This window comes from Mangifera indica, chromosome 6 (genome assembly GCF_011075055.1).
Source record: "Mangifera indica cultivar Alphonso chromosome 6, CATAS_Mindica_2.1, whole genome shotgun sequence".
NCBI classification, from domain to species: domain Eukaryota; kingdom Viridiplantae; phylum Streptophyta; class Magnoliopsida; order Sapindales; family Anacardiaceae; genus Mangifera; species Mangifera indica.
The window spans coordinates 5,498,467-5,513,469 of NC_058142.1; the positions used below are offsets into that span (position 1 = coordinate 5,498,467).

Genomic DNA, 15,003 nt, shown 5'->3' on the forward strand with positions numbered 1-15,003 from the left:
TGTCTCTCAATGCTTTTATCTTTGATTTGACATAGTTTTCTTCATTTTTCCACATTTTTTATTTAGTTTAACATAGACGAACATTTAGTAAAAATATATTTTAATGTTTTTTTATTATTATCAATTAAATACAATAATTATCAATATATTATAATTTTATCAAACACGTAATAATTAACAAATTTTAGGTACCTATAACTAATTCAGTTATCTTTGTAGAAACTTTCAATTATCCCCATCATGTATGACTTACATATACGCGTGTAAATTGTATTGGGTAAACTCGATACTTGATTGTTTGATGTGAAAAATCAATTTTTGGTTAGATAAAATTCAGGTTTCGAGCAAATTTAAACAAAAAAAATTTATACTTAAATTATCGGGCTAGAAGTAATGTGTGATTTTGTTTCATGTTGGAATAAATTTAAATGTGTGTGTGTATATATATATATATATCACACTTTTATTTACTCCTATAACGTGTGACTCGTACATTACTTGATTTAAACCCTATTAAGAATTTATAACATTAACACAACTTAACAAAAACACAATTAGTTCAATTAATTTCACAAACAAATATTAGAACTGAAAAGCTTGAATCACATATATGGACATCTTAATTTTCAAAACAAAAACACGTAAATTTGTACACTTTTAGAAAAAAAGGGATGAAGATGTAACCTCCAAAAGATAATTTAAGTAACAAAAGGATGAGATTCTAAATATGAGAATAAAAATTTAAATAAAGAGTAAACTTTTAACTTATTTAATATAGTAATAATGAGTCTGATAACTGGATCCAATATTCGATCAACTTTAATAGGAGATAAATTTACTAATACATTTGTATTAACCCCTTAAAAATGGGTATTTTATTAATTATCCCTAAAAATCTTGAATAAGCTAAAAATAAATATAATTTTTTCAGTTTTCGTATCTAAAAACTGTTTTTTTTTTATACTATTGAAAATTTTAAATAACAGCTTATGCTTCAGATTTTATTTTGTTCTTAATAAAAAAAAGAAAAAAAGAGAAACTACCCAGCTGGATATAAAAGAGAAAATTTTGAAGTTGATTTTCTGTTCATATGGTAAAAAATTGATGTTCTTAAGAAGCGTTTTACGGTTCTGGTCAATCTTAATATCGAAGATTTTTTGACTGCCTATAGAAAAAATTTAGAGTTGCAGAATCAAAAATCAAGTTGCCGTACTTGTGGGTCACCGATTCCTACAGTATTAAAACGATCAAAACCGATCAAGGAACAGTTTAAGTTTCAATTTCTAAGCTCTAGTTTCAACTTCAGTGCCACCAAAGTAGAAGGTTTTAGTCCTTTCAAATTCTCTTAAAAATCAAAATAAACGTGCTGAAGCCCCGTCCCTTCTTGAGAACTCGACGGAACTGATTAATCTGAGGTGGATTTCATATCAATTGTATGTGTTTTTTTTTTTTTTTTTGTTTTTTTTCCAATTTATCTCATAGAATACTCGATGAAGTGTGACTTGCTTTAATGAAATCGTTTCAATTCTTGTTCTACTTTGTATATATATTTCTGTGTTTATTTTGGAGGTTTAATTTAACTTGTGAAGTTAAATTTAGAAACTGGATATCATTCTTCTTTTAGTTGTGAGATTTGGGGTAGCGTTATCTAGAGTTTAAGTGCTAAGGGCCTATTAGCCACTTTTAATAAATTTAAAAGATAAAAATTGGTTTTTGGCTTGAGGAATTACTTGGGTATTGCTATGAGGTTGTATTTGCAGAGCTTACAAATGTTGGGGCTTGATTGCGGAGGGTTTTAAAACGTCTATTAGCTTGTGAGTGGAGCTTAATCTTACAAAAGGAACGGATGTTTGAATAAAAGAACGAAACTTGTGCTGCTTAAGAGGAGATATATCCTTGTATGTATAAGTCATATACTTCATAGTTCATACTGAAATTTGTTATGGCAAAAAACAAATTACTCTTGAAACATTTTGCTATGCATTCGGCTTTAGCTGTGGCGGTAAAGAAATGAGGTGGGTTGTGGAAGGTCTTATGTTAAGTTTTATCAAAGAAATTAGAGAAGATTTGAAGGATAAATAGGGTAGTAGAGCAAGATCTTCTGTCTAAATTGTTAAAGGATGAGTAACTTGAAGAATATGCAATGTTGTGAAATGCCAACTTTAAATTTTTTATCCTGAATTCCTAAGTTTGAAGATACAACAGAAATAAATGTGACACCGGTCCTTTTATTTCTTTTGCCCCCTCATCTTTTTTGTGTCTCAATTCGTCACATAAATGAAGGTTCAAGAAGTGATATAAAAAGGTTGATTTTATTTCATTTGTATTTAAAATCTTGAATGCAACCTTTGTGATTGTAGGCTGTGGTTCAATATGAAATGGCCTGTATGTGGTTTGCAGTTGTTTGTTACCATTGAGGCAGAAATGTTGACACATGACTCAACTAATTTTCACTACCAGATTCAAATGTGAACTAGCCGATTCTTTTGTGTTTCTAGTCAAGTTCTATGTCATAAATTTATTTGTTCTGATGCTTAATTTGGTCCTTGGTATGATTGTAACAGGAATATTGTTGTCTACAAAACTTTAGGAGACCAAAAACGGTAGCATTATAAACCAGCCTCTAATTATTGGATTTGCTTTTATAATAGCCGTAGTATAGCTTTTATAATACTTGCTATATAACAAGAGAGAGAAAAATTGGTTGCTACAGGAAGAAGAGAGAAAGAGTGAGAGTTTGTACTTTCCAGGAAAGGGGGGCGCTGGAATACACTATTGTGGTAGCCGAAACGGCGGAAGCATGCAAATTATATAATTCATGTGAATTGTGCAAATTATAATTAATGATATATAATCAATTTTCCTTGTCTATTGCTCTTGCTATGTCTTTTATTTTCTATCCTCCTTGTTCTGGTTTTTTCTTTCTTTGTTGTGTTCCTTGTCTTCATCTTCTTTTTCTTTTAGTTTAGTCTACATCATTGGTATCTGAGCATTGATCCTTTGCCATGGTTGAAAAATACAAGACCATCAGCTTATACGTGAAGAGTTAATAGTGGTTGTAGGAAGCATTACAAGAATTATTGCAAGAATTGTAGAAGGGCTTTCATCGGTCACTAAAGGAATCCTTTGATGAGTTCAAAGACTTGATTAGAGGGTTGAGCCTTTAACAAACAAAAAATTTGGAAAAGAAAATTGACTTAGGGGAAGCGGAACTCGTTGTTGAAAATTTTGTACAAAAATTTGACAAATAATATGTTAGAGGGTTCATTTCATGGCGAGACTGGTAATGTAGTTGCATTGGTATTTATTGGAGCTTCCATGGATGGTCCTTGATCTTGATTCTAATAATTTCACTAGCATATATCTAGCGAGTCTGTGGAATTCAATGAAAATGATGGAATTTTTTGTGATGAATAATGTGTTAGAGGGTTTGTTTCATGGCAAGATTGGTAATGTAGTTGCATCGGAGAGGCTTGTTCTTAGTAATAACATGCTGAAGGGGCTAGAGATATAAAATCCCACAAGTCTTTATTTTCTAAAATTGAACTCAAATTTCTTTGAAGGGAGCATCCCTTAGGAGCTCGGGGATTGCATTTGTAACACCTATAGGTATGTACCAATGTCATTTTGGTCATATAATATTAAGTACAAATTTAAAAATATGTTAAATGTTAGAAAAAGGGGAGAGGAACGATTGTTTGACTTTGACAAATTCCTTGATGGAATGTCCGTTCTAGTAGAAGGAACACCCATTCCATAGTGGAGGTTATTGAATAAACGTGGTTCCAAAAGAGAGAAACACGTGATTGAAATGGAATAATTATTTGGAATGCCTATTCCTAAGTATGGAAAGCTTATTCCATATGGTTATTTTTGAAAATATATATAAAGGAGTCCCCTTTTGAGTAACAACTTTACACGCTTTTCATATAATTTCAATATAAAGAGCGAGTGAGTGTGAGTATTGATTTTAATCGTTTAATATAAGAGTTTAGAGTGGATTAAAGCTCAAAGACTTGCTAACTACGAAGGACAAGTAGGAATTTCCATCATGCTTAATTTATGAATTTGTAATGAAATAGTGTACTATAGGTTGTTGTATGTTTTTGGAATTGCTAGTTTTATGGTTAGAAACACAATCTTGATGTATGTAAATGTGAATTAATGACATAATTGGTGTTGTTTTTGGAATTGCAAGTTTTATGGTTAGAAACACAATCTTGATGCATGTAAATGTGAATTAATGGCATAATTGGTGTTGGTGAATGTGATATGCATGGAAGTTATGATTTAGAATTTGTGAATTTCAAATATTCCAATTATGTAGAATTGAGTGATAAAGCATGCTAATTGATGTGATGAGTTGATGGAATGATTGTGGTACCTTTAGAGACATATGTTTTTTGTGTTAGGGTGTAGATTCATGTGGCCAACAAGGAAGAATTAATGGAACAAACTTATTGAAATGCCCGTTCCAAAGATATGAACATTTGCTATGTAGTCAGGGTTTAGTGGAACGCCTATTCCAAGGTTACAAATGGTCAATTTGATGCTTTGCGAATGATAAGAAAAGAGGGGGGAATAGTCGTTCCGAGAGGCAAAATGCCCATTTTGTAATGGTTGTACTATTAAGGGAATGTATGCTCCAAGGTAAGATCAAATGGTCGTTCTAGAATTTGGAACGCTCATTCCTGTGAGTGTTCCCAAGAGAAGTTAAGGACATTATGGGTTGTGTGCAAAGTTTTAATGCTTGTCTAAAGAGCACATGGTACAAAAGCATGAGTTATGAGAATGAGCCATAACCTATGTGAATTGTGGAGTAAGTAAAGAGAATGAGAGCCACCTATGATGTGATTTTTGGCTGGAGTTAGGATTAAGTAAGTCACGTGTGTGATATGTAAGAAGAGTTATGAGTAAGTATGTCATATGTTGTGTGATCTATGACATGTGATATGTGTAGAAAAATCATACACTGTGTGCATATACATGTTTTCTCAATATAGAGTGAACAATGGGTTTTATGTGGGGCATGTTTCCATAGTTGTGTGCATAGGAATCAATCCCACAAGAATGCTCCACGAAAACATGATTTCTCACGAGCTATTTTGTATGTTTTTATGAGGGTTGTTTTGAAGGGGCAACTGTGAGCTCCTTCATGCATATACCATAGATAAGCACACCTACAATTAGATGAGAGATATGATTGGCAATCCACTAGTTGTGTGCATGAAGGACAACAAGAGACTGTGTCCTTTTGCTCATGTGGTTAGTGTGTCGAACCTAGTCCGTTCGATGTAATGGTAAAGGTAAGATTCCAAAAGAAGTATAAAAGTGCTTTCACAATGACTTAAGTGATGTTCAATTGCTTTTGCATATCGTGTCATCCAAATTTTGGTTGAGAGATAGTGCCCTAGGTGACATTAGTTGTGTGAAATGATATGCGAGCTAAGTGAGAAAAAAAAAAAAAATAGTAAGTTGTGTGATAAAGTTAAGGTACTTTGAAAATTACCTACTTACTGAATCTTTATTACTCATTCTTTCCTTTCAATATTTTGCAAGTAGGAGATGATTACAATGCATTAGAGGAGCTCTGTCGGTGACAAGTTTGCAACGGACGGTTTTACACTGGGATGATGTTTGTACATATATTAATGTTTTTGTTATGATTCCATGTTATGCACATTATTGGATGGTGTTATATTTCTATGATTTGTCCAGAGAAGGCTGTTACAATATTACACTTACCACATTGGATTTGGGAAACAATAATTTCGGTGGTTCGATTCATGAATGAATTGTAGACTTGGCTTAGTTAAAATGTTTGGTTGTTGCTTACAATAGTCTATCCAGCTTGATTCCTTCAAAGGTGTCTTCATATATTTGTTAGACTCACATGTTTGATTTAAGCTTCATTCAACACCATGGAGTATTTGACTTGTCAAACAATAAGCTGTCTGGGTTAATTCGTGAAGAGCTTGGGAATTGCATGGTGCTGGTGAATCTTTTGTTCAATAATACTATGCTCTCTGGTTCCATTCTGCTTGACATTGGGGACTCCCTCAAGCTTCAAGGGTTGTATTTGGGGAATAACCAGCTGATAGGCTCTATTCTTGGTAGCTTAGTTCTTGGAATTGATGGTCCAACTTTCTTTTGTGTAGCTCTTGCAGTTTTTGGTTACATTACTGTCAAGAAATGGAGGGGTATAAGATCAGGGAGGTGTCTAAAAGCAAAATTTGTGCCAGGACCAAGAAAGTTTAGTTACAAGGAGTTACATTCAGCGATAAGAGGGGTTCACTCAAGTAGAATCTTAGGCTGCGGTGCTTTTGGGAATTTTTACAAGGCATTCTTTTCCTCCCTTGGTTCCGTTATTGCACTGAAGAGAACAAAGCATTCCCATGAAGGTAAACTGAAATGCTTGCTGAATTATCCGTTATAGCTTGCTTGAGGCACAAGAATTTGGTTCAGCTCCTAGGTTGGTGCTATGAAAAGGGTGGATTGTTGCTTGTTTATGAGTTCATGTCAAATGGTAGCCTTGATAAGGTGTTGTACCAAGAACCTGACCATGGATTGTTATGGAGTTGGTATTGTAGATTAACATTGTGGGTGTATTGGTTTTTGCTCTCAATTACCTGCATCAGGAATGTGAGCAGCAAGCCATGCATAGAGACATAAAGGCTAGCAATGTGATGCTAGATGTAAACTTCAAAGCATGACTGGATTTTAATAAGGTTTTGTGTAGAGGCTCATGGTTGCGGAATGTGATGGTGTCTTGCTATGCCTTGAATTCTCAGGCAACTGAGGCTGTTTGGGTACATGACTTGATGCTGTTGGGAGGTCAGACGGGGAATGATATTGCATTTTAAATTTGCTCAAGGCATATGGAACATTGGGATCTTCTGAACTGGGAAGGCAGATTCATGCCCTAATAACTAAATAGTTTTTTTTTTTTACATTTAGATGTTTCAGGGGGTAGTGCACTCATTGATATGTATGCTAAGAGTGGAGATAAAAAGGATGCTCATAGAGTTTTTGATGCGATGTTGCTAAAAATCTTGTTTTTTCAAGCTTTCCTATCTGTTGGAAATTCTTTGGTAAACACATACTCCAAACTCTGGTAGCATCACTAGTGCATTTAAGTGTTTTAGTTTAGTTACAGCCCACGATCTTATCTTGTGGCCTTCAATTATTAGTGCACATGCATTGCATAGTCCTTCTGGAGAAAGTGTTGATGTTTTTTAGAAGATGTTATCTAGAGATTCAGAGCATTATTTTTGTCTCATTGACCCTTGCTCAAGCTGGTCTGCCGCATGAAGCTTATATATAAAAGCTAGATCTCACACTTTTGGAGCAATTGTTGGGTCATGTAAAATTCATGGAGGAGCCAGATTAGCAAAATGGGATGCAAAGAAGTTGTTTCACTTGAATCCGGACAAACCTGTGCATTATGCTCAAGTACCTAACATGTATGCTTCTGAAGGGTATTGATCCGATGTGGTGAGACTGCATAAAATGATGGGGAACCATTGTCATTGTAAGGTTTCTTGTTGTAGCTGGATGGATGTTGCTGGCGAAATCACACATTGGTATCAAGTGATAAATCCCATCCACAAGGTGGTTTTTGTGTCTCTCCAGGTCAACAATGCCTACATTTTCTCTGGATTTGGAATTTGGTCTGCTCTTCATATGCTGGTTGGCAAGGAAAATCTTCTGTAGAATTCTGTTTTCTTGCGTTTCTGTGAGGACAAGGAACTTAAAGGGGGAGTTCTTTTTGTGGGCAGAACTTTAGGAGGCCAAAAATGGTTGTGTTTTATACTAGCCTCTAATTAGTGAAATTGCTTTTATAATAGCCGATGTATAGCTCTTATAATAGTCATTGTACGGAAAGAAGATAGAAAGAGTGAGAGTTTGTTAAGCACGCCAACTATATAACTCATGCCAATTGTGCAGATTATAATTAATGAAATACAATCAATTTTCCTTCCCTATGTCTTCTATTTTCTCTTCTCATTGATTCTGGATTTTTCTTTTGTTCTGCTCTTTGCCTTCATCTTCTTTTTCTTTTAGTCCGGTCCACATCAAATATCAAGGAAAACAAATACAAATGTAAGTGATCATTGTGGAATCAAATTAATTATGCTCAAATTTGGAAGAACTTTTCTTTAAATTCCTTTAGTTTTATCAAATTTTGAGCTAAATATGCGGCCTTGCACAAGCAAATGTCTAGTTTCTTCATTTCACTCTTTTTAGCATTCATTTTCTCTATTTTCCTTTTTTCATAAAGCTCACTTTCTCCCACATCTAGTGCAGATGGATGAAGTTTCTCTCAACACGGAGCCAGCAGGTGATGATGATGTTGAAGATTTTGAGGTAGTTGGAGATTGTGCAATGACAGAATATGTAGGTCAAACTGGTATTCTCCAAAATCCCCTGCCTCCTGCTGTTGGAATGGAGTTTGAAACGTATGAAGATGTATATTACTTCTACAATTGCTATGCCAAAGAACAGGGATTTGGTGTCAGAGTTAGCAATACATGGTACAGAAAAAGTAAAGAAAAATACAGAGGAAAACTTAGCTGCAGTAGTGCAGGTTTCAAGAAGAAAAGTGAAGCAAATCGCCCAAGACCAGAAACAAGGACTGGTTGTCCAGCAATGATAAAGTTCAGGTTGATGGAAAATAAAAGGTGGAGAATTATTGAAGCTGAGCTTGAGCACAACCACTTGATTAGCCCGGCAAGTGGAAAGTTTTATAAGTCACATAAGCACATAGGTCCTGGAACCAAAAGAACATTGCAGTTAGATGGTGCTGATGAAGTACAAAAAATTCGTTTATTTCGAACTGTGATTATTGATGCTGAGGGAAATGGTAATGTAGATGTTAGTGGAGAATTTGGGAACAATGTTGACAACTGCAATAAATTGAAGCTTAAAGCAGGAGATGCCCAATCTGTTCATAATTTCTTTTGTCGCTTGCAGTTGATGGATCCTAACTTCTTTAATGTGGTAGATCTAAATGAAAAAGGATGCTTGAGGAATCTGTTCTGGACTGATGCAAGGTCAAGAGTTGCATATAGGTATTTTGGTGATGTAGTTTCAATTGACACAACATGCTTGGCAGACAAATATGATGTACCTCTGGTTTCATTTATCGGCATGAATCACCATGGACAACCAGTTTCACTGGGCTGTGGATTACTTGCAGGTGAGACCATTGAATCATATACATGGTTGTTTAGGGCATGGCTTACATGCATGTTAGGACGCCCTCCACAATCAATCATCACAGACTACTGTAAAATCTTGCAAGTTGCTGTTGCTGATGTTTTCCCAAGAGCTTATCATTGTTTTTCTTTATGGCATATCATGCAAGAAGTTCCAAATAAATTACACGGATTGTTTGAATATGAAGCAATTGAAGTGGCACTGAATAAAACAGTTTATCACTCTCTAAGGCCTGAGGAATTTGAAACATCGTGGGAAGATATGATCCAACGTCATGGAATAAGGGAGCATGAATGGATTCAAACTTTATATGAAGATCGAAGACGGTGGGCTCCAGTTTACTTAAAGGAGACATTTTTGGCAGGACTCTTTCCAGTCCATCAGAATGATGCTTTTACTCCATTTTTTAAAGGATATCTTGAGAAAAATACCCCTTTGAAAGAATTTCTGGAGAAGTATGATCAAGCTCTTCAAGCAAATTATCAACTTGAAGCTTTGGCAGATATGGAATCAAGAAACTCAAGTCATTTGCTCAAGCCAAGGTGTTACTTTGAGTTCCAACTCGGAACATTGTATACAAATGAAATATCAAGGAAGTTTGAGAGAGAGATTGATGGAATGTACTCTTGTTTTAGCACTAGGCATATGAATGCTGAGGGGCCAATTGTAACATACATAGTTAAGGAAGAATTTGAAGATGGAAATGGGAGAGATTCCAGAGTTTTTGATGTTCTGTACAATCCATCTGAAAAGGAAGTGCTTTGTGTTTGCGGGATGTTCAATTTCAGAGGATATTTATGTAGACACATCCTGAGTGTTCTAAAACAGAACGGTATGCCGGAAATCCCATCTCATTACATTCTTTCGCGATGGAGAAAAGATATCAAACGTTCTTATGTTCTTGATCATAGCTGCAGTGGCATTGATATTGATAACCCAGTGCACAGGTATGATCATCTGTACAAACGCATTATGCAGGCTGTCGAGGAAGGGAGACAATCCGAAGATCGTTACAAGGTTACAATGCAAGCATTAGATGAGATATTAAAGAAGCTTCATCTGGTAGAGGATGATCAAGTATAATTTATGAAGGTTAGTATTAGATGTGTGTATTATGTAATTGACTTTGCCTTTGTTATAATTGATTAAATAACAGATCATAATGACAGATGAATTTGGGAGGTCTATAGGCACCTTCAGAAAAAGTTCTCACAATACTCTCTATGTTTTTTGCTAAACAAATAGCAGTTACTGGATCTTAATAGATACCAAGTCTTTTGACCTTTTTTTATTGTTATAATTATAATTATTATAATTAAGATATAGTTTTTGTGGATACCCTCGATGGTCTATCTCAACTCCAAGGTGAAATATCCTTTAGCAGGATTATCAAAGCTCTTCCTAGATGATAAAAACCAGCAAACAAATTCATGGCTAGTTTCATACCTGGTAATAAAGCTCTGCCACAAGAATTTATCTGCGTTATTATTGTCATTTTCATTTTTCACATCAAGTTTCCTAAATCTAAGAGCACTGCAGCCGGATTTGGTGCTGCTCTCGATGCATTTGATGACCAAATATTGGCACTTGTAGTCATTGAGAAGCACAAGAGCTCCCTGAAGATGCTAAGAACTCCTGAGTGTTCAAAAAGTGGAGCATCTGTGTTAGCGACCCATGTAACTGTTCCTTATGAAACTTTCGTGTATCAAATGCAAAAGTTCTTAAAGGATTCGCCTGAAGAACCCAAGTATTCTATTTAAACTTTGTTGAGCAGAGCAAGAATGATGAGCACATCGGATGGTTTATTATTATTTCTTTCCATATGAGACCTTGATTATGAGTGCTGGAAATGGCAATTCTTAAACATCTCTTAGCTTCCTCCTGTTTGCTGTTGTGAATTTTATATGGAAACCACATCTCCGTTTTTCAATTTGAAGCTATAGACCAAGACAAATTTGAATACTACTTCTTGTTATTCAAGAGATGAAGTGATTGGGGGACTCAAAATCCCAGTCAAGATCATTACCAACTTGGTCAAAAGATTCAGTTGGGGTTAAGCAATAGCAGAATCTGTAGGTGTGGAAGAAGAGTGAGCAGGTTAAAATTGATAATGGTGAGGATAGAGGAAATGGCATGGAGGAAGGAGAGCAAAAGGGAAATAAAGCAAGTGTAGGTGAAAATAAAGAAGATGGTTTATTGGAAGTTAGTAAATTGTGGAATAGTAAGAACTTGAATGTTGGAAGTGGTGATGCAAATGGGAATTTGGATGTTGATGAGGTTGATTATGAGGCAAAAGGGTTAAGGAGGAAGAGTAAGAGGAGCACATGGAAAAGGAATAGTATTTGGGTATTAATGACACCAAAAGAGGAAGAGTGTTTTAAATTGTTATTAGGTTTATATAAAATTATTATCATATTCTTTCTAGTAATAATTGTTATGAGCAGACATGAATGATAAATATATATAAATTTTTTAAATTTAAAAATAAAAAAAATTATTATTTCATTAAATATTAGGTGAAAAATAGTCAATCAATTTTCTATATATTAAATAGGAGAGGATCCAACATCTTTAGCAATGTCTTCTTTTTGGACAAAAACTGTTTTAGTTAATATTATTAATCTTATATATTTTGTTAAATGTCTATAAAGCCCTTGTTTAAGGATTTTTGTAAACTTAAAAGAATATTTATTATCAAGAATTTTATTTAAACTCAGGGGCATCAATGTCATTTACACAAAAAATAACAAATCGTTGGATAAACCTAAATGAAAACGACATGTCACATTTTCATTATATGTAACAAACGACATGCGTTTTATCAGTGGTTACTTCGTCGTTTCCGGATATTGGGCGACATGTCATGTACTATTTAAACTACATGTCGTATTGTTGTGAAAGATCAATATACCCTCTTATGTTTCTCGCTACAAGTTAGACTTTTAGTGGGTGCAAGTGATATTTACCATGAAAACCTCAAATTTATGCTTATAGAGAGTCCCATTTTCACTGGCTTCGGTGTTTCCCTCTTAATCTTTGGCGCGCGATTTTTGAAAAGTAAACCCTCTACGCTTAACCCTTAAATTTCTCATTTTTCCATCGATCAATGTTTGGTGTAGTTGAATTTTAGATTCAAAAGTAAGGTAAAAGAATTTCTTGAATCTGGTTGTGAATTTGTAATGGCCAAGAATTAAACTGTTTTTTTATTTTTTTAATTAAATTCTTAGAAGGAATAGCTTCAATTTGCCTCAGTTTGATCTCTTGTTGGTGATTCTATTTCGATTAAGAAATGAAACAATATTATATACTTAAAAATAACAACTGTTTATAGATTTTATTATTTATAGCATAAGATTTCCGATTTTCAAGTTATAGCATAAGATTTGCATATGTGATATAGAGTGATGCTTGACGTTGTTTATAACTGCATTTTTTTCTTTGTTTCCCTAGTTTAATTTAGCCACACAAAAAAATATTTTTCATAATATAATTGTTCCTTCTTTGAACCTGATTCCTGTGATGGTCTATCTTATCACTGTCAATACAGAATTTGGTATGAATAGGATCCTCTTTATGGTTAAACCTTTCTGCTCCCTCCTAAATCTGCAGTTTTTGTTTTTTTTTTGTTACCACTAATGGTTAATTAGTATTTAGTTGAAGCTTGTTGATGTATGTGTGATATCTTTATTTAGTGCCTTCATTTTGTTTGAACCTTCACTTAATCTCACTCTAGCATGCATCATTTTCTATTTTTTGAGTGACTCCCATGTGTAAATATGAGCATTAAGGACATGTTGTGAGACTGTTGGTGCGGGGCAGATATTCTGCATTATATCCGTTGTGTTCTTCAAAAACTGTATGCAATATAATATCTTCTTAGCAATGTCTGTGTTTTGAACCATAGCAAAAGTTTATCAAGTTATGGAGAAAGTGGTTGCATTTTTTTAATAGAGGATAGAAGTTGCTTAATATTTCCCACTATTTTGAATTGTTCTTTTAATCATGCAATATTTATCTATCTTAGTACTTGATAATAATATAATTTTGTACTTACTGTAAGGTTGGATAATTGTCCTTTTCCTATAAGCAACCAATTAAATCTGCATTTTTGGCATGCATCTAATACTTGTTCTATCTCCTCTCTACTCAGGAAGTAAGTTCTTTTTCTGAGAAGTGAGGATAGAGTAATAGACGGAGATGAAGTTCAAGGCATTTCTGACTGAGAATGGAGTAAGTCTCCTGGAGAGGAGATTTCTTCCAGCCTTAGACAAAATGGGGAAAATATGCCACCTCTTCCTCACTAGAGATCATGCATTCTTCCTTCACAATCTTCTCAGTGGTGATGGGATTCAATGCATTGCACAGTTTCACAAAGAAACTCTATTCGATGATTATCGCATCTCAAGCCAGAATGAGGACCGCATCGCCTTTGCGGTGGACATATCTATTCTCCAACGTGCAGTCCGCAGCAGTGTCAGCATTTGTTCTGAATTTGGCGGAGGTGACTCCACTCCTAATCGCCTCCAGATAAAGTTGGTGAAGAAGCTGCCTCCAAATTGTACACAACCAATGCCTTTCCTTACATTTGAAACCAAAGGGTATAAATCGGCTGTAATCCAAGACGTCCCGATTTCAAAACCATTGTCAAGGGCTCAAGTTCTTGAGCTTCAAACTGCTCTAGATATGGCTCAAGATTTGCCTCAGACTCTGGTTCAGGTTCCAGATTTAAATCAGTTGCAGAATTATGTAGACAGGATGAAGCATGTTGGAGATTTACTTAATGTCTTTATAAGCAAGTATGGTGATCTGCATGTACAAATTTCGACGACTCTTATCAGACTTGGCACTGAGTTCAGAAAATTGCTGGTTATTGGAGAGCAAGCTGTTGCTCCAACTGATGAACAACATCTCAGTGCTCAGAGCCGATCAGAGAGAGCAGTTTTGCGGGGAGATGCTCAGTCTGTACAAGTGAGTGTCAAACATTTTTCCAAGAGTCTCCAGTGTCACCTGGCAAAGCCAGATTGTGCATTCTATGGGATTCTTGCACAGGGTGCTTGCTTGACTGTTATATTCCAGTTTTTCATTCCAGGTACACGTCAGACAGATAAATCAATCAGTTTACATTGCAGACTTCCAGTAATCAATCCTGGCTGATAGCCAACCAGCCCAACCTGGTCCTCTTTAGTGGAAGTTTTGTGATGATGTAGTTGCTCGAAGCTATTCATTTGACTTAAAAGTTTCTGAAAGTGTTTTTGGGATGTTTTGCACTTCTTCATTAAATGCCCTATCGTATGACATGTTCGGTTTCTAGACTGTTAACAATGACATAAAAATCAGAAGAAAGTACACGTACTTGTTGACTTTGTATTCCCATAAAGAAGTGCTGGTTTGCTTCAATTTATTTGAGACTGCAGATTGAGGTCCTGATGTGTTTTCTGGTAGTTTGCAGGGGATTGCGTTGATGTATGACTTAAAACGTCTGATTGCCAAGGAGAGTAATACAGTGGCCGTGTAAACTATGAATCTGGAGTCTGTAGACAATGAATTAATTAAAACTTGAAAGCAGCTTCTCCTTACTGAATTTAGATAGTTTGCATATAGAAATGTGTTTCTTTTTTTTTTTTTTTTTTCTGACAATACTAAAGTTTCTGAGCCATGTTTTCATCTTGAATGAATTTGACTATTATGATCTCAGGACAATCTTACCCTCTGCTGTTCCCTCGAGCACTTCTGGGTGGTTGATAATATGTTTGCAATGAAAATTTGCAGACTTTGTTCAGAATA

General features: G+C 34.9%; 2 protein-coding genes across 7 annotated transcripts; both read left to right on the forward strand.

Moving 5' to 3' along the window:
* The first annotated feature begins 1,084 nt into the window (after nucleotides 1-1,084).
* Nucleotides 1,085-11,155, forward strand: LOC123219206 (protein FAR1-RELATED SEQUENCE 6-like). Of its 5 annotated transcripts, none has more exons than XR_006502829.1 (4): nucleotides 1,085-1,433; nucleotides 8,308-10,311; nucleotides 10,601-10,668; nucleotides 10,759-11,155. XR_006502829.1 is itself a non-coding variant. In XM_044641007.1 (2 exons), the coding sequence occupies exon 2, from the start codon at nucleotides 8,308-8,310 to the stop codon at nucleotides 10,300-10,302; it is 1,995 nt and encodes a 664-aa protein (XP_044496942.1). In that variant the 5' UTR covers nucleotides 1,085-1,433; nucleotides 8,303-8,307; the 3' UTR covers nucleotides 10,303-10,502. The 5 variants fall into 5 exon arrangements, 3 of the variants coding, with proteins under 3 accessions (XP_044496942.1, XP_044496943.1, XP_044496941.1); XR_006502828.1 differs by having other exon boundaries at nucleotides 10,604-10,668; XM_044641007.1 differs by lacking the exons at nucleotides 10,601-10,668; nucleotides 10,759-11,155 and having other exon boundaries at nucleotides 8,303-10,502.
* A 1,003-nt stretch (nucleotides 11,156-12,158) lies between these two features.
* On the forward strand, nucleotides 12,159-14,823 carry LOC123219207. 2 transcript variants are annotated; one of them, XM_044641010.1, is made up of 2 exons: nucleotides 12,159-12,276; nucleotides 13,370-14,823. In XM_044641010.1, the coding sequence occupies exon 2, from the start codon at nucleotides 13,417-13,419 to the stop codon at nucleotides 14,371-14,373; it is 957 nt and encodes a 318-aa protein (XP_044496945.1). In that variant the 5' UTR covers nucleotides 12,159-12,276; nucleotides 13,370-13,416; the 3' UTR covers nucleotides 14,374-14,823. The 2 variants fall into 2 exon arrangements, with proteins under 2 accessions (XP_044496945.1, XP_044496944.1); XM_044641009.1 differs by having other exon boundaries at nucleotides 12,179-12,362.
* The last annotated feature ends 180 nt before the right edge of the window (nucleotides 14,824-15,003 follow it).